We start from the raw sequence: 22,300 nt of genomic DNA on the forward strand, positions 1-22,300 counted from the left end.
TGCAATGGGTAAACCAAGTTTTCGGTCCTTCTGTGAAGAAGTATCTTCATGAGCAGAAATTGCCTTTAAAGTGCCTGCTATGCCTTGACAATGCACCCGCTCACCCCCCCCCGGACTTGAAGATGATATCTTCGATGAATTCAAGTTCATAAAGGTGCTGTATCTTCCACCAAATACCACCTCTATCCTCCAGCCCATGGACCAGCAAGTCATCTCTAATTTTAAGAAGCTGTACACCAAGCACTTATTCAAGCAGTGCTTTAATGTCACGCAAAGCACCAACTTAACTTTGCGTGAATTTTGGAGGGGCCACTTCAATATCGTGCACTGCTTAAAGATCATTGATCAGGCTTGGGTGGGATTAACTCGACGGACCCTCAATTCTGCATGGAAGAAGCTGTGGCCTGATGCAGTTTCTCCCCGAGATTTCGAGGGTTTTGACCCCGAACCTGATCCCGTGGTCGGTGCAGCGGAAGCCGTAGAGGAAATCGTCTCCCTTGGCAAGTCCATGGGTCTGGAGGTCGACGCAGATGACGTTACGGAACTCGTCGCCGAACATCACGACGAACTGACGACGGATGAGCTCAAGGAACTCCATGCTATGTCGGAGCACATGAGTGATGACGAGGAAGAGAGCGAGGAGGTAGAACATGTGTTAGGTTCAGCGCAAATAAAAGAGGTGTTAGGAAAATATCAAGACGTGGTCGACTTCATCGACAAATACCATCCAAAGAAATTGCAGGTTTGTCGTGTAGTTTCTCAATTCGATGATGTTTGCCTAACGCACTTTCGAAACATTCTGAAAAGCCGTACGAAGCAATTATCTATCGATGCTTTCTTTAAAAAAACTGCGAAGCGAACTCGCGATGAAGAGGATGTAAGTGAACCGAAGAAAACGGCAAAGAGTGAAGAGGAAGAAAGTGAAACACAGAAAACGGAAAAGAGTGAAGCAAAAGAAATTCAGTCAATTTTAAATGTAAGTGATAGTGATTAAAATTACGTAATCATCAAAAAGAAAAAAAGAAAATGTAAAAAAAAATATAAAATATAAAAATAAAAAAGAAATAAGCTAAGTTATGTTAAAGTTCACTTAGTGTAAGTTAGAATAAGTTACGGTAGTGTTACGTTTATCGTAGTTAACCTCTCTACCTCCTCGCCGTCCGTCCGTCTCCTCTCTCCTCTCTGCGTAGCGAAGACGAACAACACCTGCGCTGGAGTTTCTAAGGTAAAGTGACGCTAAAAACCCGTTTCTTATTTATCATTTTTTGCTAATTCTTCTTATTTACATGTCTATTCTTCTTATTTACATGTCTATTATCTAATTTAGTGTTCATTATTCTCATGGGAAAATTATGTGTAGTAGTTTATTAAGAAGTTATCATAGGTTTTTGGGCTCAACCACGGATTAATCCTATTTCAATGTATTCTTATGGGAAAATTCGTTTCGACATCCGATCAATTTCTACATCCGAAGTTGGTTCTGGAACGGATTAAATTCGTATGTAGAGGTTCCACTGTACATATTAAACGCCATAACTTAAATTGGTTCCAATACAAACACACCTGCTGGGATACTTCAAGGTGAGTATATAACTACAGAACTTGTAAATCCCATTTATACACTGGTAGAACAGAAGTACAGGGTGGTTTTAGAAGAGGTAGGGGTTGTATGAATCAGTTTTTTACAGTTAGGCAGATATGCGAGAAATATTTAGCAAAAGGTAAGGAGGTCTATGTTGCGTTTATGGATCTGGATAAAGCGTATGATAGAGTTGATAGGGAAGCAATGTGGAATGTGATGAGGTTATATGGAGTTGGTGGAAGGTTGTTGCAAGCAGTGAAAAGTTTCTACAAAGGTAGTAAAGCATGTGTTAGGATAGGAAATGAAGTGAGCGATTGGTTTCCAGTGAGAGTGGGACTGAGACAGGGATGTGTGATGTCACCGTGGTTGTTTAACTTGCATGTTGATGTGTAATAGTCAGATTGTGTGTTAATAACAGTAGCACACTAATAGATGGAGTGGTGAGAGAGGTGAATGCTCGAGTGTTTGGACGAGGATTGAAACTGGTAGACGAGAATGACCATGAATGGGAGGTAAATCAGTTGTTGTTTGCGGATGATACTGTGCTGGTTGCAGACATGGAAGAGAAGCTTGGCCGGTTAATAACAGAATTTGTAAGGGTGTGTGAGAGAAGGAAGTTGAGAGTTAATGTGGGTAAGAGTAAGGTTATGAGATGTACGAGAAGGGAAGGTGGTGCGAGGCTTAATGTCATGTTGAATGGAGAGTTACTTGAGGAGGTGGATCAGATTAAGTACTTGGGGTCTATTGTTGCAGCAAATGGTGGAGTGGAAGCAGATGTACGTCAGAGAGTGACTGAAGGATGCAAAGTGTTGGGGGCAGTTAAGGGAGTCGTAAAAAATAGAGGGTTGGGCATGAATGTAAAGAGAGTTTTGTATGAGAAAGTGATTGTATGTATGGATCGGAGTTGTGGGGAATGAAAGTGACGGAGAGACAGAAATTGAATGTTTGAGATGAAGTGTCTAAGGAGTATAGCTGGTGTATCTCGAGTAGATAGGGTTAGGAACGAAGTAGTGATGGTGAGAACTGGTGTAAGAAATGAGTTAGCAGCTAGAGTGGATATGAATGTGTTGAGGTGGTTTGGCCATGTTGAGAGAATGGAAAATGGCTGTCTGCCAAAGAAGATGATGAATGCAAGAGTTGGTGGGAGAAGTACGAGAGGAAGGCCAAGGTTTGGGTAGATGGTTGGAGTGAAGGAAGCTCTGGGTGATAGGAGGATAGATGTGAGAGAGGCAAGAGAGCATGCTAGAAATAGGAATGAATGGTGAGCGATTGTGACGCAGTTCCAGTAGGCCCTGCTGCTTCCTCCGGTGCCTTGGATGACCGCAGAAGTAGCAGCAGTAGGGGATTCAGCATTATGAAGCTTCATCTGTGGTGGATAATGTGGGAGGGTGGGCTGTGCCACCCAAGCAGTACCAGCCGAACTCGGCTGAGTCCCATGTCAGGCCGGGAGGAACATAGAGAGGAGACATCCCGTTTTATCGTTTCATTTGTTTGATGTTGGCTACCTCCCAAAATTGGGGGAAGTGCCTTGGTATATGTATGTAGAACAGAAACAACAGATAATTGGTTTACATCTTATTCATTGATTATCGGTGTGAGAAAAAAGAAAATGAAGTGAGTTGTAACACTACGCAAGAAGCCATTTGTTCCACCAGAAATGCTAGAAGTAAAGGGCAGACTTGTGAGTTCATCAGCTTTCATATTTGTTGAAAAGGAGACTGCTATTTCATACAAAGTAAAAAGTAATAAGATTGTACTAGGTTTATCAACCCTTCACCATGATGCATTGATCAGTGAGAACACAAAACTCAAAATAATGATGTTTTATGGTTGAAGAAAAGTAGCTATTGATACATTTGATTAAATATCTGCTATGTACTCATGTAGTAGACATGCCGGGCAATGGCATCTTTGCATATTTATGGTCTAATGAATGCAGTTACTATTAATACTTATACTACAGTATATAGCAAGTTGAGGTTAAAGCAGTGTAAAGAAGCTTGAAAGATCAGTTTTAATGTAAGAAGTAACCATGGGCCCATGAAAGACTGATGAGAGAAAGAATGCCTCGGCAGAATATTTTTAACATCAAAGATGTTAGAAATATGAATACTCCAGTCATTCGTGCTACCACTGAAGTGGAGCATAAGGCAAAGAAAATATGGGCCCTATGGCCCCGTTACTCTGATAGGAAAACTAAATGTGCTTGCCTTGTTTGCCTCCATTATCCTATATGGTAGTGACCACAGCTTTCCCTTAAGTTTTGAATGCCAGTGAACAATATTTTATCCCTTAATGCTGCTCAGTGAGTTATTTTATGGATTTTCTTAAGAACGATATTTTAATTTACATTTTAATAAGTTCAGAAAATGCAGTAGTTGTTCTATCAATAGATTTTTTTTAATTATTTAGAAAGAAAAATTTTGATATTTTTATACTCTATAAAAGACTCATAAGTGACAAATATATTTTGGATGGGTTTGACCATTTGAATTATACTATATGCAGTGAAAGATTATAAAAAAATTATTGTTCCGTAACCGAAATACAAACCACGCTATTTACATTGGGTTTACCTTTTAGCGTAGCTGAAATGACGAGCCAATAGTTTTTAACGAGGGTTAATTACCCCCGCGCTAGTTAGCGGGGGGTAGGGGAAGGGTAGCTTTCTACCCCTCCCCCCCACACACCGGTGATTTGCTCCACTTCACTTTTGGCTCCGGCGATGAACAGACGTGTCTGTCCATCGTCCTCGTTGACAGCCTTTAATCTTTTTTCTGCTTTTTCTCTACAGCGCGTGTGTGTGTTAGAAGTTGACCACCTTTATTATTGCTATGCGTACGTGCCCTGGAATTGCCGGCCGCCCTTGTGGTACCTTTATGTCGGCCACGGATACGGATCCTCACACCCTTTGCCCGCAGTGTCGAGGCCGACAGTGTGATCAGGAAAATAAGTGTAGTGAGTGCAGGGAGTGGTCTGCCTCCCAGTGGGAGAGGTTTGGCCGCCGGCGTAAGAAGAAGTCCAAGAGAGACCGTTCTCCTTCTGGGGTTGCCTTGAAGGAGGAAGGTTCTCGGGACTCTTCTTTCGCCGCCCAAACCTCCTCCTAAGCTCCCCCTCGTTCGGCTCCTAAGGAGAGTCAGCCGAGTGGTAGCGCAGGCCCTAGTTCTGTTTCCCGACCTTGGGTGGGGGGAGAGGGCGTCGCCTCCCATAGCGGGGCGGTTCCCCCTCCTCCTCCGGGGGAGGTTATTGATGAATCACTGTCTAATGATGATCTTTTACAGATTTGGGCTTCCCTGGGGCTTAAGGGCTTGCCCTGATTGACCTTGTCTCGTTGGGGGCCGCCGTTAAGCAGTCGCCGGTGATAGCAGAGGTAGACCCTCTGTCTATCGTCGACGTCGTGGTGGCAGAGGCCTCCGACGGGGCGGGGCAATCCTCTGCAGGTGCAGTTGGGGATGTTGGTGCTGATGGCTCTCCTCCCCCTTCCGTACATCCTTCGAAGGGGGAAGGGAGTCCTATGGGCTCGTCTGCTGTCCAGCTTCCCTCTAAGGGGAGTGCCTTGACTGAGACTCCCCTTCGGGGGACTGATGGTCCTGATGATCTTCCTCGTGGCCGCCTTCGCCGTAAGGCTCACCGTCCGCTGCGTCGCAAGGGCCTCCCATCCCCTTATAAGGGTGTTAAGTGGCGCCTTTTTGGATCTTCTTCTTCCGAAGGGGACTCTCCTCGTCGTATTCAGCCTACAGCTCCAGCTTCTTTAGACCTCTCTGGGGATCGGTCTCCTACTCCTGCTAGAACTTCACCTTCTGGGGACCTCGTCACCCGACGGGCAACGGTCCCTTCGGGGCAAAGGGATTCTTCCCTTACACGTGCAGTGTTAGCGCACAGGCGCTCTCCTGCTCGTCAATGTTCTCCTGCTCGTCAGCGCTAACCTGTTTGCCGGCGCTCTCCTGATGTTCGCCGGTGCTCTCCTGATGTTCGCCCTCCTTCTCGCCAGCGCTCTCCTGAGGACATCCTTCAACCTGTTGTTCCTGAAGAGCGCTCAGCGCGCCAGCGTTCCCCTGCTCGCCCTTCTGCAGTGTTAGCGCACAGGCGCTCTCCTGCTCGTCAGCGCTCTTCTGATCGTCAGCGCTCTCCTGTTCGTCAGCGCTCTTCTGAGGATCATCGCCCTCTTGCTCGCCAGCGCTCCCCTGTGGTCTCTAAATATCCTGCAGTCCCTGTTGGGCGCCCTGCGCGCCATCAGTCTCCTGAGCGCTCTCGCGATCCTCAGCTTGTTCCTGCACAACATCGCCCGCGTTCTCCAGCGCGTGTTTCTAAAGCACATGTTCGCCCACGCGCCTACGTGCTTCCTGTTCCTGTTCGTGAACGCGCCGCGCCGACTGTTCCTTCACAGGATTTCACGCGTCGCCCTCTTGCTCGCCAGCTTTCACAGACGATTCTACAATTGCCTGCTCGTCAGCGTTCTCCTACGCGTCAGCGATCACCTGAACATCGGCGATCTCCGGATCGCCCGCGTGACTTACCGCCTGCGCGCATGCGATCTCCAACGCGCCGTCGCACAGAGATTCTGGAAGGACATTGGTTCGCCCTCTGCTAGCTTGCCCTCGCGCGATCGTTCGCCTGCGCGACCTACGCGCTATCGCTCGCCAACGCGCCATCGCTCGCCTGCGCACCAGCGTTCGCCAGCGCACCACCGATCGCCTGCTCGCAATCGCTCTCCCTCGCGCTACAGGTCTCCTGACCAACGTTGCCAGCGATCTTCGGAACGTTCTCACTCGCCCACGCGGCAACGCGTTCCCTCGCCAACGCATTCGTTCGCCGGCATGCCCACGCGCTCGTTCGCCTGTACGCCCTCGCGCCCGCTCGCCTGCGCGCCCGCGCGACCACCGTTCGCGCCGAATTTCACAGCCAGTGATAGCAGCAGGAACGCGTGTTCCCAGCAATCGCTCTGGATCGCCTCCATCTAAACGCAGGACTGTTGTGCAGGACAGGGAAGACACTTCAGAGAGGTCAGTGCATCTTTCTTCCCCCCTTTCTTTTCAGGCAGGTCCAGTGGTGTCCACTCTGAAGGATCGCCTGATCCCTTTCCCTCCAGCGAGGATTTCGGACTCTGTGTCCGTGGAACAACAGACTTGGTTTGGTCCTCTGATGCGGGCGTTAGTGAGGGTAATGAAACCAGCACTCGCCGATCAGGGCAACAAACCAACGGCTGCCTCACCTACGCTGAAGAGAAAGAGAGGAGTGGACTTCGTGGTGACTTCCCCCAGGGCGAAGTTGGTTCCTAAGAGGTCTGTCGGGAAGGCCCCTTCCCCAGCTTGAGCGTTTTCTTCTTCTCCCGTGGACGAGGCTTTTCCGTCCTCGGGTGAGTCCAGTGAAGCGATAGTCTTCCTCTCAGCACCAAGGGGGGAGCCTTCTCTTCATGGAGGAGAATCGTCTCGTGCGGAAGAGGCTCTTCGAACCTCTTTGTTGGGATCCTGTATCCCTCCCAGGAGGGAATCCAAGGACTCCAAGACCATCCCGAAATCATCTTCGAGGATTCGCCAGGAACCCGCGGCTCCCCAGGGGAACGTCCACGCTTCACCCCAGGAAGAGATTCCGGGGACAGGAGACTTAGCTGCCAGCCCTCAAGGAGGAGATCAGCAGGAATCTAAACATGCCTTCTGGCAGGTCCTGAGCCTGATGAGGCAACTCAACGGGCTCATGGACCCCGTGATGGCCCCCCGAGAAGGCAAGGACACAATCTTGGACGAAGTGTTCGACGTTCGGAAAGCCCCTAAGTCCAGTGCGGCTCTGCCCTGGTCTCGGGGTGTGAAGAGTGCCAGAGCCAGGGCCAACGCCCAGCTCGCGATTCTTGCCTCCTCCAGTTGTTCTTCTGCCGGGAACAAACTCATCCCTCCTCCTCGTCTCCAGCAGAGGAGGTATTTTGAGATCTTGGGTGAGTCCAGTCTCGCTCTTCCTCTCCATCACTCCGTGGAGGAGCTGGCGAAGGGAGTTCCCCTTGAGAAGCTCTCTGCCCGGCAGGTGTCATTCTTGGCGTCGGAGATCCTGAGCCATGAGAAGGTCGCGAAGTGCGCCATGCAGGCCACTTCGTGGCTGGATTTTTGGCTTGGAACTCTGGGCATCCTATTGTGCTCCGAGGACTTGTCTAAGGAGACCAATAGGAAGGCCCTGGAGACCTTCTTACTCTCGGGCACCCGCTCCATCGAGTTCTTGGCGCACCAGATCACCACCCTGTGGGCCAACTCGGTGTTGAAGCGGCGCGATAAGGGTGACCGAGAGATTCCATCCGAAGGTCCCCGCCGTGGATGTGTGTAGGCTCAGACATGCTTCCCTTCTTGGGGAGAATCTGTTCGAGCCACAGGACATGGAGCGAACAGCTGAGAGGTGGAGGAAATCTAGCACGGACTCCCTCCTCCATAGGGCCCTTACAGCTCGTCCCTATAAGCCTCCAGCTCCGCCGCAACAGCAGCAGCAGCCTCGTAAGGCTCCGAAGCAGGCACCGGCAGTTAAGAAAGTGGTGTCTAAGCCCCAGCCCTTTCCAGCCAAGGTCAAGAGGGGCAGCAAGTCCTCCAGGGGAGGCAAGACTCCTAGGGGTAGCGGCCGCGGCCGCAAACCCTAGGGGTGGCAGTCCCCCTGCGTGTCCACCTGTGGGGGAAGCCTTCAGCGTTGCGTCCGCAGGTGGCAGCAACACAGGGCCGATGCTTGGACGGTTTCAGTGATCGGCCAAGGCTATCGCGTCCCGTTCACATCTCAACCTCCCCTGACAGCGAATCCAGTGTCGTTGAGCTCCTATGCCACGGGGTCGGCAAAGGGGCTGGCCTTTCGGGCCGAAGTCGAGACCATGCTAAAGAAGGGGGCTCTCCAGGAGGTCGTCGACGGCTCCCCAGGCTTCTTCAGTCGACTCTTTCTTGTAAAGAAGGCGTCTGGAGGCTGGAGACCCGTCATCGACCTCTCGGCTCTGAACGGGTTTGTCAAGCAAACCTGGTTCAGCATGGAGACAGCGGACACGGTCAGACTTGCGGTGAGACCACAAGACTTCATGTGCACACTGGATCTAAAGGACGCGTACTTCCAGATCCCAATCCATCCGTCTTCCAGGAAGTACCTAAGGTTCTGCCTAGACGACAAGATCTACCGGTTCAAGGTGCTGTGTTTCGGTCTCTCCACAGCTCCTCAGGTGTTCACCAGAGTGTTCACCCTGATTTCATCTTGGGCGCACAGGAACGGCATCCGTCTCCTTTCGTTATCTGGACGATTGGCTGATCCTAGCAGACTCGGAGTCGACCCTTCTTCGACACCGAGACAGGCTTCTAGGTCTTTGCCAGGATCTGGGGATCGTGGTAAACCTCGAGAAGTCCTCTCTGCAGCCGTCCCAACGACTGGTTTATCTAGGCATGCTGATAGACACCAATCTCCACAAAGCCTTTCCATCAGACGAAAGGATAGCAAGGCTGAGGAGGGTGGCGGAACCCTTCCTCAGGCGAGAAGAGCTCCCCGCCCAGTCGTGGTTACGTCTCTTAGGTCACCTGGCCTCCCTGGCTCGTCTGGTTCTAAACAGCCGCCTTAGGATGAGATCCCTACAGTGGCGGCTCAAGTCCCGGTGGAATCAAGGATCCGATTCTCCGGACATTCTGATCCCGATGGGATCTTTGGAACGGACGGACTTGCGGTGGTGGCTGGGCGACGAGAACCTACGGAATGGAGTGAGTCTTCTCGTCCTCCCCCCGGAATTGACTCTGTTTTCGGACGCATCAAAAGAAGGGTGGGGGGCGCACGTTCTGAACCAGAGGGCCTCAGGCCTTTGGCCAGAATCAGAATAGTGCCTGCACATCAACCTGCTAGAATTGAAGGCCGTCTTTCTGGCTCTTCAGCAGTTCTAACGGACCCTGGCGGGTCACTCCGTGGTGGTGATGAGCGACAACACCACGGTAGTGGCTTATATCAACAAGCAGGGAGGCACTTTTTCGCAGCAGCGATCCCATCTTGCAGTAGAGATTCTGAGGTGGACCGAAACCCACTCGATAACACTATCAGCTCGCTTCATTCCTGGCAAGAGGAATGTGCTCGCCGACAGTCTGAGCAGGGCCTCGCAGATAGTGAGTACCGAGTGGTCTTTGGATCCTCAGATAGCCAGCAAAGTCCTGACTTTGTGGGGTTCCCTGACTGTGGACCTGTTTGCGACAGCGTTGAACTTCAAGCTGCCTCTGTACTGCTCCCCAGTCCCGGACCCCAAGGCACTCTGGCAAGATGCTTTCCAGCAACGGTGGAACAACATCAACGTGTACGCCTTCCCACTGTTTTGTCTGATGAGAAGGGTGCTCAACAGGACCAGACTATCGGGCAACTGTTCGATGACTCTGGTAGCTCCGCTATGGCATCACGTGGAATGGTTCCCGGACCTTCTGCAGCTCCTGACGGAGCTCCCGAGGGAACTTCCTCCACGACACAAGCTTCTCAGACAACCCCACTCCGATGTCCCTCACAAGGCCGTGGCCTCGCTTTGGCTTCACGCCTGGAGACTATCCAGCGTCTCCTCACGGAGAGAGGCTTTTCGCAACAGGTTGCGGAGAGAATGTCTCGGCACCTGCGAAGGTCCTCTGAGGGAGTCTACCAGGCGAAGTGGAGAGTCTTTTGTGGTTGGTGTCGTGGGAGGGGTATCTCTCCACTCGATGCCACTATTCCAGCAATAGCGGACTTCCTCGTTTATCTGCGGGAGGAAATGTGCCTTTCTGTCTCGGCAGTGAAAGGCTATCGCTCAGCCTTGAGCTTGGCCTTCAGGCTGAAAGGCGTGGATATTTCTTCCTCGCTAGAACTCTCTCTACTCATACGTAGCTATGAGCTTACCTGCCCCCAGTCGGAAATGAGACCTCCTCCTTGGAACGTGGTTCGGGTCCTCAGGGCTCTTAAGAGACCTCCCTTCGAACCATTACGCCAGGCCTCCGATCGCCACCTGTCTTGGAAGACGGCTTTCCTACTCGCTTTGGCTTCGGCCAAGCGAGTTAGTGAACTTCATGGTCTCTCGTACGACATCGCCCATTCAAGGGGATGGGGGGAGGTAACGTTCAGGTTCGTCCCTGAGTTTGTAGCCAAGACTCAGAATCCTGGAGTGCCGGATCCTCGGTTCGACTTTCAGGATCGCGAGTCTCCGTTCTGTAACAAGCGACCCAGACCAGCTGCTACTATGTCCAGTGAGGTGTCTGAGGCACTACTTGAAGAGAACGGCTGCAGTTCGTCCTCAAGTGCGAGCTTTGTTTGTGAGCACAGGCAGGACTAAGAAGAGGGTCACTAGGAACACCATCTCAGCTTGGATTTGAAGGGTTATCCACCATGCCTTGAATCCAGACCCTCCTCCGTCACGTCGCCCTAGGGCACACGATGTCAGGGGTATTGCTACGTCCCTGGCCTTCAAGAGAAACTTCTCTGTGACGCAGGTACTTCATGCTGGGGTCTGGAAGCATCAGACGACCTTCACAGCCCACTACCTGCAAGACGTGACCCACAGGAGCCTCGATACGTTTTCTATCGGCCCTGTGGTGGCTGCACAACAGCTGGTCTAACCTCAGGCTCCTTTATGGACAAGTAGCAGTAGGTTGAGGGCGTTGTTACCCGGTTTTAGTCTGCGTGAATGAAAGAGTATGTCTGACCCTTACTTCTTTCTTCATTCTCCCCTCTCTTGGGGAAGCAGCATCCTGGTCCTCACATAGCTGATCTCGACCTCTGCAGGTAACCCATGCTTCTTTGTGCTCCTAGTATTAAGCTTAATACTGTTGCGTCCCCCATACCTTGACGAGGTGGTATTGAGAACGTCCTATCCTAGAATTCCTATCTGAAGGTCTCAAGGTCAACTTCATAGGACGAGTCACACTTTCCTCCACACAACTTATGTAGGCCACTTGTTCCTAGCGATGCAAGGAACTTGTGAGGTGCAGGGGCTCCTTTTCTCAAGTGCTGCTCACTGAGGGATTGAGCCCCCGGGCAAACCCGAAGTCAGTAAGGCTGGGGACTTTCCACCCTTCCTAAGGGGTAAGTCACCCAATGTAAATAGCGTAGTTTGTATTTCGGTTACGGAACAAATGACAAATTCGAAGATAATTTGTATTTTTCCTAACCATACAAACCTTAGCTATTTACACATATTTGCCCGCCATCCCTGGCCCCCAAGTCAAGTCCTACCTCTAAGTGAAGTGAAGCAAATCACCGGTGTGTGGGGGGTGAGGGGTAGCAAGCTACCCTTCCCCTACCCCCCGCTAACTAGCGCGGGGGTAATTAACCCTCGTTAAAAACTATTGGCTCGTCTTTTCAGCTACGCTAAAAGGTAAACCCAATGTAAATAGCTAAGGTTTGTATGGTTAGGAAAAATACAAATTATCTTCGAATTTGTCATACTTGAATGAAAAAAAATATGTTTTTTTTTAAATTAATAAACAAATAGAATTTTTTGTAAAATATTTTGTTATTACTTTTCTACTAAAAATACATTATGCATTTTTAATCACAAGATAGTTTGGTTATTGAGAAATGTAATTCTTTAATAGAAAGTCAATAAAAAGATTTTGCATAATTTTTATATATATTTTTCTTCATGGGGTCTAACGCTTTACAAGAGAAGGTTGCCAATATTAATTAAAAAAAAAAAAAAAACCTGCTTATATAAGGAAATTTCAATTTCAGCTTGATTTTGAGGAGCCTTTGGGTCCAAAAGGGAAGTGTCCATGGATTACTTGGAATGGCAAGGACTTGGCTGATTCTCAGATAATAATAGAGACACTTGGGAAATACTATGGAAAGAATTTTAGCAGTCACCTGAAGGCTGAAGATAAAGCTCTTGGAGTATCACTGAGGCTCATGGTAGAGGAACATTTCTTTTGGTAAGATCCTGCGACTGTTACGTTAATTTTATTGTATATATGAATTTATATTTTTATTTAGATTGCTAATACACATGAAACATTTTGCAATGCAAACACTAATTGTTCCGTAACTGGAATACAAACCATGCTATTTAATAGGGGTATTACTTTCGGCGTAGCTGAAATGACGAGCCATTAATTTTTAACGAGGGTTTACTTCCCACACCGCTAGTTAGCGGTTGTAGGGGAGGGTAGCTTGCTATCTCCCCCTCTCACACACTTGTGCTTGAGCTCACTTTGCTCTCGGCTTGGATGGTAGTCGGACGTGTCCACTTTAACCCTCGCCGTCATTTGGCAGCCATTTAATGCTTTTTTGCTCTTTCTTTTCTAGTTCTGTTTGTGAAATTTGCCTCTGCGATTATGCGCACCTGCCCTGGGTTTCCTGACCGCCCCTGTGGAACATTCATGTCGGCGGTTGAGACCGATCCTCATGCCCTTTGTCCTTCCTGTAGGGGCCAACGGCGTGATAGCAATAACAGGTGTAGTGAGTGGTCTGCCTCCCAGTGGGAGAGGTTTTCGCGACGACAGAAGAAGAAGTCCAAACGGGATATTTCTCCTTCGAAGGTTTCTTCAAAAAGAGAAAAACCCAAGGCCTCTTCTTCCGTTGCCCAAACCTCCTCCAAAGCTCCCACTCGCTTGGTCTCTTTCGAGAGACCGTCGAGTGGTAGCATAGACTGATATATTGTTTATCAAACTCGGGGCTCGAGAGATGACGTTGCTTCCCCTAGCGAAGCAGCTCCACCTCTCCTCCCGGGGGAGGATATGTCACTAATCCCCCTTTTTCAGCTTTGGTCCTCCTTGGGGCTTGAGGGTTCGCCCTCCAAGGAGGTTTTACTTGACTACATCCGATTGGGTGCCGCTGTCAAACAATCGCCGTCACCGACAGAGGTTGATCCTCTGTCTCTTGTCGATGTTGTGGTGTCAGAGGTATCTAATGCAGTATCACCTATCACCTATGACTCTTCAAACCCTACGGTAGCTGACGGCTTAGTTTCTCCCGTTCCTGTTCAACCAACGAGGGAGAAACTAAGTCCAACAGTCTCTCCTGCTAGTGTTTCTTCCCCTCGGGGGAGTTCACTTACTGAGACTCCTCTTCGGAGGACTGCAGAAGGTCAGCTCGCTGACCCTACGGCCCCCAGAGGGCACATTCGTCGCAAGGCTCGCCTTCCTCTTTGCCAGAGAGGCCTTCCTTCACCTGCGGTGAGGAGGCACCTCTTCGGTTCAACATCTTCGATGCAGTCCCCCGCAGAGGAGCCTCGACAACAATCTCCGATCACTGTTCCTGCATTGGTCCTGGACCTTTCTGCAGATCGTTCGTGATCTCCTTCGGTAGAAGGTTGTCCTTTTAAAGGACACGTCGACCTTCCACCCGACAGACCTGCCGACCTGCCGTCACCCTTCTTGTATAAACCTAGCAAGGTTTCATCTGAGCACGCTAAGGCACGCCAACCAGATATGCGCTATGCACCAACGAACGCGCTCTAGTAGCTCGTCAGGCTCCGTCAACAAACCCTAACACGAGGCATCAAGGGCGTATGCGCCAACACGCACATACGTCCCAACAGGAACACAGCTCTTCTACGCGCTATGCACGCCCTCACACACATACGCGGCCACGTTCACCTGCGCGCCAGGCCTTGCCTGAGCCTAAGCATACGCGCCCACGCCCAGCTGCGCGCCAACCCTCACCTGCGTGCCAGCACTCTCCTATGCGCCAGCGCTCTCCTACTCGCCAGCGATCTCCTGCGCACCAGCGCTCGCCATCGCGCCAGCACCCGCCTTCGCGCCAGGTCTCGCCATCGCGCCAGCGCGCCAGCGCTCGCCATCGGCCGCACGCATCCGCGAGGATACGTGCGCGCGCCCCGCACGCACTCGCCTATCCTCGCCTACGGATTCGCACCCACATTCTGACGCGCGCCCACGAGCAGCACAGGCTTCAACTGCGCGCCCGCGCGCTAGGGGTCTTTTTCCTGCGCTCGCGCAATACGACTGGTACAGGCATGTGCGAATTCTCGCCCGCTCGCCCGTGCGCGCCAACAGTCTCCCGCACGCGCACCTGTGCGCCCACAGTCTCCCACATGCGCTCCTGTGCACCATCAGTCTCCTGCCCTCCCACGTGCACGCCTGCAGTCTCCCACGCGCGATTCCCGGTATTCTCCCTCGCGCGAGCACCATTACTCTCCCTCGCGCGAGCGTCAATATCCTTCCGCGCACGAGACTGCTGAACTACGCACAGCAAGGTCGCCATCACCTCATTCCCCTCCCTGCAAGCGCATACCAGCGCACATTGTGGGAGAAGGGAAACATCTAGAGGGGTCCAGGATCCCAAAGCCTTTTCAGGCGAACCCACCAATGACGAAAACTCCTCCCAAGGATCCTTCAATTCCTGTCCCTTCAAGGGGTATGTCTGACAGCGTGTCTGTCAGCCAACAGCCCTGGTTTGGTGCACTGATCAGAGCCGTAACGCAGGCGTTCAAGCCTGTCTTGTCTGAATTGGGGCACAGATCCTTGGCTGCTTCTACCCCTTTGAAGAGAAAAAGAGGAGTTCCAGACGTGGTAACTTCTCCAAGGGCAAAACTGACTCCACGCAAGCCTTCGAGGCAGGTTCCTTCTTTCCCCCAGACTTTCTCTCCTTCCCTTTCGGACGAAGATTTCCCGTCCTCAGGGCAATCACGCAAGGAGAGACTTTCCCCCATCGCACCAATTAGGGGAGTCCCTCTTGAGAGACTCCAACCGGCAGGTCTCATTCTCGGCAACCGAGATCCTTAACCAGGAGAAAGTTGCGAAGTGTGCTATGCAAGCCACTTCGTAGCTCGATATCTGCTTGGGGACCTTAGGTATCCTGATACGTTCTGAGGATTTCTCCAAAGAACGTATCATGAAAGCTATGGAGACCTTTCTTCTCTCAGGTACTCGCACGATCGAGTTTCTGGCCCACCAAGTCTCGAACTTGTGGGCAAATACCATTCTGAAATGTCGGGATGCAGTAGCTGAGAGATTCCATCAGAAGGTCCCTAGCACCGAGATCAGTAGGCTCAGACATTCCTCTCTAGAGGGATCCATCTTGTTTGAGCCTAAGGATGTGGAACATGCCGCTGAGAGGTGGAGGAAGTCTCGTCAAGACTCCCTTCTTCATAGGGCTTTAACATGTAAGCCCTATAAGCCTCCAGCACCACAGCAGTCCCGTCCAGTCAAGACCACTAAAACGACGACAGCAGCGAAGATCGTGGTGTCTAAGCCCTTTCCTGTCAAAGAAAGGAAAGGCAAAAAGTCCTCTAGGGGAGGCAAGAATCCTAGAGGGAGCAGCCGAGGCCGCAAACGCTAGGATAGGCAGTCCCCCTGCATGTCCACCAGTGGGGGGATGCCTACTAAGTTGCTCAAACAGGTGGAAGCAACTCGGGGCTAATTCCTGGACAATCTCCGTGATCAGTCTAGGATATCGCGTCCCGTTCATAACATCTCTACCTCCCCTGATGACGAATCCAGTGTCATTGAGCTCCCTTGCCATGGGATCGGCAAGGGGGCAAGCCATTCGGGCAGAAGTCCAGACACTGTTGAAGAAGGGCGCTCTCCAAGAGGTCCTCGACGAATCTCCATGCTTCTTCAGTCGACTCTTTCTTGTAAAGAAGGCGTCTGAAGGCTGGAGACCAGTCATCGACCTCTCAGCTCTGAACAAGTTTGTCAAACAAACTCCGTTCAGCATGGAGACGGCGGACACGGTCAGACTAGCAGTAAGACTGCAAGACTTCATGTGCACACTGGACCTAAAGGACGCATACTTCCAGATCCCAGTCCATCCGTCTTCAAGGAATTACTTAAGATTCAGCCTAGACAGCAAGGTGTACCAGTTCAAGGTGCTCTGTTTCGGTCTCTCCACAGCACCTCAGGTTTTCACCAGAGTGTTCACCCTAATATCGTCGTGGGCACACAGGATCGGCTTCCGTCTCCTCCGTTATCTGGACGACTGGCTAATCCTAGCAGACTCGGAGTCATCCCTTCTTCAACACCGAGACTAACTTCTGGGACTTTGCCAGGATCTGGGGATCATGGTAAATCTCGAGAAGTCCTCACTGCTTCCCACTCAAAGGCTGATACAGTATATCTAGGTATGATATTGGACATCAATCCCCACAAAGCCTTCCCATCAGAAGACAGGATAGCAAGGCTGAGGAGGGTCGCAGATCCTTTCCTCAGACGAGAAGAACTCCCAGCCCAATCGTGGTTACGTCTCCTCGGTCACCTTTCTTCCCTGGCCCGTCTAGTTCCAAACGGTCGCCTCAGGATGAGATCCCTGCAATGGCGACTCAAGTCCCGGTGGAATCAAGGGTACGATTCCCCGGACATCCAGATCCCCATGGGACCTGCGGAACTGACTGCTCTCCAGTGGTGGGTGGCAGACGAGAATCCATGTAAAGGAGTGGATCTTCTCGTACTCCCCCCCGGATTTGATGCTTTTTTCGGACGCTTCAAAAAAAAAGGGTGGGGGGCCCACGTGCGGCATCACAGGACCTCAGGCCTCTGGTCAGAGTCAGAAAAGTACCTCCACATAAATCTCCTAGAGATGAAGGCTGTCTTTCTGGCCCTTCAACAGTTCCAACAGTACCTGGCAAGTCACTCTGTGGTGGTGATGAGCGACAACACCACAGTAGTGGCCTACATCAACAAACAAGGAGGTTCTTTTTCGCAGCAACTATCCCATCTAGCAGTAGAGATACTGAGATGGGCCAAAGTCCACTCGATACCACTATTGGCACGCTTCATTCCGGGCAAAAGGAATGTGCTCGCCGACAATCTGAGCAGAGCATCTCAGATAGTGAGTACCGAGTGGTCTTTGGATCATCTAGTAGCCAACAAAGTTCTGACTTTGTGGGGTTCTCCGACTGTGGATCTTTTCGCAACGACCCTGAACTTCAGGCTCCCGCTATACTGTTCCCCAGTCCCAGACCCCAAGGCTCTTGGGCAAGATGCTTTCCAACAATGGTGGGACAACATCGATGTTTACGCCTTTCCCCCGTTCTGTCTGATGAGGAGGGTACTCAACAAGACCAGAACATCGGTCAATCTTTCAATAACCCTCATAGCTCCGCTATGGCATCACGCGGAATGGTTCCCAGACCTTCTGCAACTCCTAACGGAGCTACCAAGAGAACTCCCTCCACGCCACAATCTACTCAAACAACCACATGCCAACATCTTCCACAAAGCCGTAGGTTCACTACGACTTCACGCCTGGAGACTATCCAGCATCTCCTCTCAGAGAGAGGATTTTCGCAACAAGTTGCGATCTGGATGTCTGGACACCTGCGAAAGTCTTCGGCAGCAGTCTACCAGGCAAAGTGGAAAGTCTTCTGTGGTTGGTGTCATGGAAGGGGGATCTCTCCACTCGATGCCACTATTCCAACAATAGCGGATTTCTTCGTGTATTTGCGGGAAGAAATGCGCCTTTCAGTCTCGGCAGTGAAAGGCTATCGCTCAGCCTTAAGTCTAGCCTTCAGGCTGAAAGGAATGGACATTTCTTCTTCGCTAAAACTTTCTCTACTCATACGTAGTTATGAACTTACCTGCCCTCAGTCGGAAGTGAGACCTCCCCCATGGAACGTGGTTCGAGTTCTCAGGTCTCTTAAGAGACCTCCCTATGAACCATTACGCCAGGCATCAGATCGCCACCTAACCTGGAAGACGGTATTCCTGCTATCTTTGGCCTCGGCCAAGCGAGTCAGCGAACTTCATGGTCTCTCGTATGACATCGCCCCTTCAAGGGGATGGAGGGAGGTAACGTTCAGCTTCGTCCCTGAGTTTATTGCTAAGACTCAGAATCCTGGAGTGGCGGATCCTCAATTCGACTCCTTCCGGATTTCTGGTCTCTGTACTGTAACAGATGACCCAGACCATCTCTTACTATGCCCAGTAAGGAGCTTGAGGCTGTACCTCAAAAGAACAGCTGCAGCCCGTCCTCATGTGCCAGCACTATTCGTCAGTACAGGAAGGACTAAGAGGAGGGTCACCAAAAACACCATCTCTGCATGGATTCGTAGGGTCATTGACCTGGCCTTGAATCCAGACCTTCCTCCGTCACGTCGGCCTAGAGCACATGATGTATGGGTCATAGCTATGTCCCTGGCCTTCAAAAGAAATTTTTTAGTGATGCAGGTTCTTCAAGCTGGGGTGTGGAAACATTAAACAACATTCACATCCCACTACCTGCAAGACGTGACCCACAGGAGACTCGATACGTTCGCTATCGGCCCTGTGGTGGCTGCACAACAGCTGGTTTGAAAACCTCAAGCTCCATATTGGACAAGTAGTAGAAGGTTGAGGGCATTGTTACCTGGTTTTAGTATGCATGAATGAAAAGGATTGACTGGCCCTTATTCTTTTCTTCATCATCCCCTCTCTTGGGGAAAGCAGCATCCTGGGTTCTCTGCATAGCTGACCTCAAACCACTACAGGTAAACCATGCTCCCTTGTGTTCCTAGCATTAAGATTAATACTGTTATGTCCCCATACCCTAACGAGGTGGTATTGGGAAAGTCCTAGTCTACAAGTTTCCATCTAAAGAACTTCAGAACAACTTCCTAGGACAAATCACACTTCTTCATATCTTCACACACAGCTTGCGTAGGCCGCAGTCCTTGCGTAGCAAGGTTCTAGCGAGGTGCAGGGACTCCTTATTTCTTGGGTGCTTACACACTCAAATAACGAGCCCCCGGGCAAAGCCAAAAGCCAGACTGGCTGGGACGTCCACCCTTCCTAATGGGTGAGTCACCCCTACTAAATAGCGTGGTTTGTATTTCAGTTACGGAACAAATGACAAATTTGTAGATAATTTGTATTTTTCCTAACTATACAAACCTTAGCTATTTAACCAAACTTGCCCGCCAACCCTATCCCCCTTGAAGTCCTACCTCCAAGCAAAGTGAGTTCAAGCACAGGTGTGTGACAGCAGGTGGGGTTGCAAGCTACCTTCCCCTACCCCCACTAACTAGCGGTGTGGGTAGTAAACCCTCGTTAAAAATCAATGGCTCGTCATTTCAGCTACGCCGAAAGTAATACCCCTATTAAATAGCTAAGGTTTGTATGGTTAGGAAAAATACAAATTATCTACGAATTTGTCATTTTTTGTAAGTGAATTTCATGTCTGAGCAGAAACATTATTTTTCAATATTAAACTTAGCCGGTGATTATATAAGCTGCAGCTCTGCTGCCCGACAGAAAAACTCTACGTTCAAAATACGCCAGCGATCGCTATGCAGGTAGGGGGTGTACATCAACAGCGCCATCTGTCGAGCAGGTACTCAGTACTCAATGTAAACACAGAACCAATTTTCTCTCTGTCGTGCCACCGGCAAGACCTACTAAATTCGCTATTGCTTACTGGATTGGTTTTCACATATTTTGGTGAAGTACACATTTCTAGTTTTGAGCTTTCGCTATGCAGGTGTTTTATCTTCATCTCAAAACTTGAACTCGTTTTGGATAGATTTAATTATGGTGACAAAGAGAGTATGGACTCTCTTTCACTTTTAAATGGCCGACCCTTCCCTTAGACGGAAGTGTGTTTAGGTTTTTAGTAATTTTGCTTAACACGTTATAGATCTATATATTTTATATCTCTCCGCCTTTATTAGGCCTCTTCGATTAACTTTCCATTTATTATAAACATATAAAAATAAATTTTTATGTTTTGTTTATATGCGACCTTTCCTGATAGTAGGCGGTCCTAACTTGGAACCGAAGTTAATCAACGTTGAGCCCGTTATATCGTATTTAGCCTTTAAAGAATTTTAAAACTTTTTAAATTTAATGTTTTATGAAAGAATTTCTTTGATAGTCTTCGTACTGTTTTCAAAGATGAACTAACGTTTAGTTTTTTAGACTACGCAGTTGTTGACGTTCAGGACGTTCAACATGCGCTCTATCGTTACGATAGAGAGAGAGTGTATCACGGTTTCACTTTGCAGTAAGAGTAAATCGATTCTGACGTTTTGTTCATTCTTTCTTAGCTTAAATGTTTTAAATTCTAAATTAAAGGAACTTTTTATTTGGAAAACCTTTCAGTTTTTTCCTTTAGTCAAATAACAGGTTTTTTTGACGATATATAATTGGGCTCTTCTCTTAGGGCGAAATCAAGAGAGAAAGAGAGAGAGAGATAGAGACGGAGGGAGAGAGAGGAGAGAAAACGTTCCGTTCAAGCGGGTAACGTTGTTCTCGTGTTACTCTCGTCCCTAGTCTCTGTACGGGGAGGAAGGTAAAACGTTTCTAGGGTTTTATTCTTGTCCCCAGGCTATGTGCGGTGAGAGATTGTAAACGTAGTTTATTTGAACTAGTGTTTAGTCTCTTTCCCAGCCACTGAATTTTTTATCTTTATATATGTTTTCTGTTTTTTGCTAGTATTAATGAGCTGCATTATACGACTGTTTTCGCAATTACTACCTTTTAATGAAGGGTAGAATTGCGTGTTTCAGGTAGAAATCAGTAAAAGTTTCGATTTCAGTGAAATAAGTGCAAAACAGAAAATCGATAAAGTGATATGCGCAAAGTGTTACAGTGTTGCATCCGAGGGTTCGTCTGTTCGTGCCTGTCGTTCACCTAGTCCGGGACCTCTTGCAAGCTCCCAAGCCCAGGGGAGAAGTAATGTCGAACGACTTATGGGTTCGAGAGGCCTTGATCAACGAACAGACGTTTTTCCCTCTGTGGTGTCGGGCGTATCTACCCAAGATCGCCCCACCCACACAAAGACGAGAGAGCCCATTTATTTCTCGTCTGCGGAAGAGGTTTCTCGTAAGAAACCATGGACCAAGGTCTCGCGGCTTATTAAGCGCAAGTCGGTCCCTTCCGCGCAAGTCCAACGGCCCAGTTGTAGCCACTGGGTCAGTTCGGACTCGCTGCAGTCTTCCGACGACTGCTCACCTCCTAAGAGAGGCAAAGCGGTACCGCATCAGGCAGTCACACCGTCTGTTGCCGCACCTGCTCTTGTAGACCCTAAGTGGTCTTTGCTGCAGACCATGCAGTCTCAGTTAACGTCATTGATGCAGGACTTTCGTGCGGAGAAGGTTGACACCAACCTCTAGCCTACAACCAACCACGGTTGTGCGTCCTGTGGACGCTGAGGCGACCTTCTGCCGCACTCCAGCTGAGAGAGTCCCGCCACCCATGCGTTCCAGTGTACCCTGCCAGCCGCATGTTGACGTTCAGCGACTCACGGAACCTTGCGTTGACGTTCGCGAGGTACAACAACAGTCTAAGTTGTTTTGTTTTGACGCGGTGCGTCAACCTCCGCATTCTAGAGTTGTTTTGACTGCTCAGTCTAGAGAGTCAAAGCAGTCTCGAGTGGACACTGTACGTCCTCACGCACCTGTTGTGGTTGACAGTTCAGTTGTTGACAGTTCACAGACTGTCAAGCAGTTACATGACGTTGCCTTCTGGTCTGCTACTAATGCTCCAGCGAGAGACTCACTGAGGTAACCTAGCTTTTATCGGACAAGGTTCCTGTAGATGAGGAAGTTGCTGTTCTCCCTCCTACTGATATTCCCTTGAGGACTCTGTCAGATGGAGAGGAGCCTTAAGCTGCTTAGCCTCCTATGGACTTTAATTAAATCATGATGATTTTTTTTTAGGATCTTCGTCCGGATCTTGTAACTGCTGCTCCTCGTTCGCCTAAACGTCAGAGCTTACACTAGGCCTAGCTACTTCGAAGCCGTTGTTTTTAAGCTAGTGCTCACTCGCTCTCCTAGAGAGCGTTACGTTGGCTAGGCGACTGGTTTTTGCACCAGGAGGAGTTTTTAGGGATACAGCCTTTGATTTCCCTTCTTTT

The 22,300-nt window shown here is 49.8% G+C and overlaps 1 protein-coding gene across 1 annotated transcript in view; it reads left to right on the plus strand.

Annotated features, from left to right (window-relative positions):
- The window catches only part of LOC137634625 (failed axon connections homolog), a 72,774-nt gene that overhangs the window by 13,504 nt on the left and 36,970 nt on the right, over positions 1-22,300 (plus strand). Inside the window, exon 3 of the mRNA XM_068367092.1 lies at positions 12,248-12,444. Coding sequence (XP_068223193.1) covers positions 12,248-12,444 — 197 coding nt within the window. The remainder of the gene's footprint in view (positions 1-12,247; positions 12,445-22,300) is intronic.

The sequence above is a fragment of the Palaemon carinicauda genome, chromosome 45 (genome assembly GCF_036898095.1).
Source record: "Palaemon carinicauda isolate YSFRI2023 chromosome 45, ASM3689809v2, whole genome shotgun sequence".
Lineage (NCBI taxonomy): Eukaryota > Metazoa > Arthropoda > Malacostraca > Decapoda > Palaemonidae > Palaemon > Palaemon carinicauda.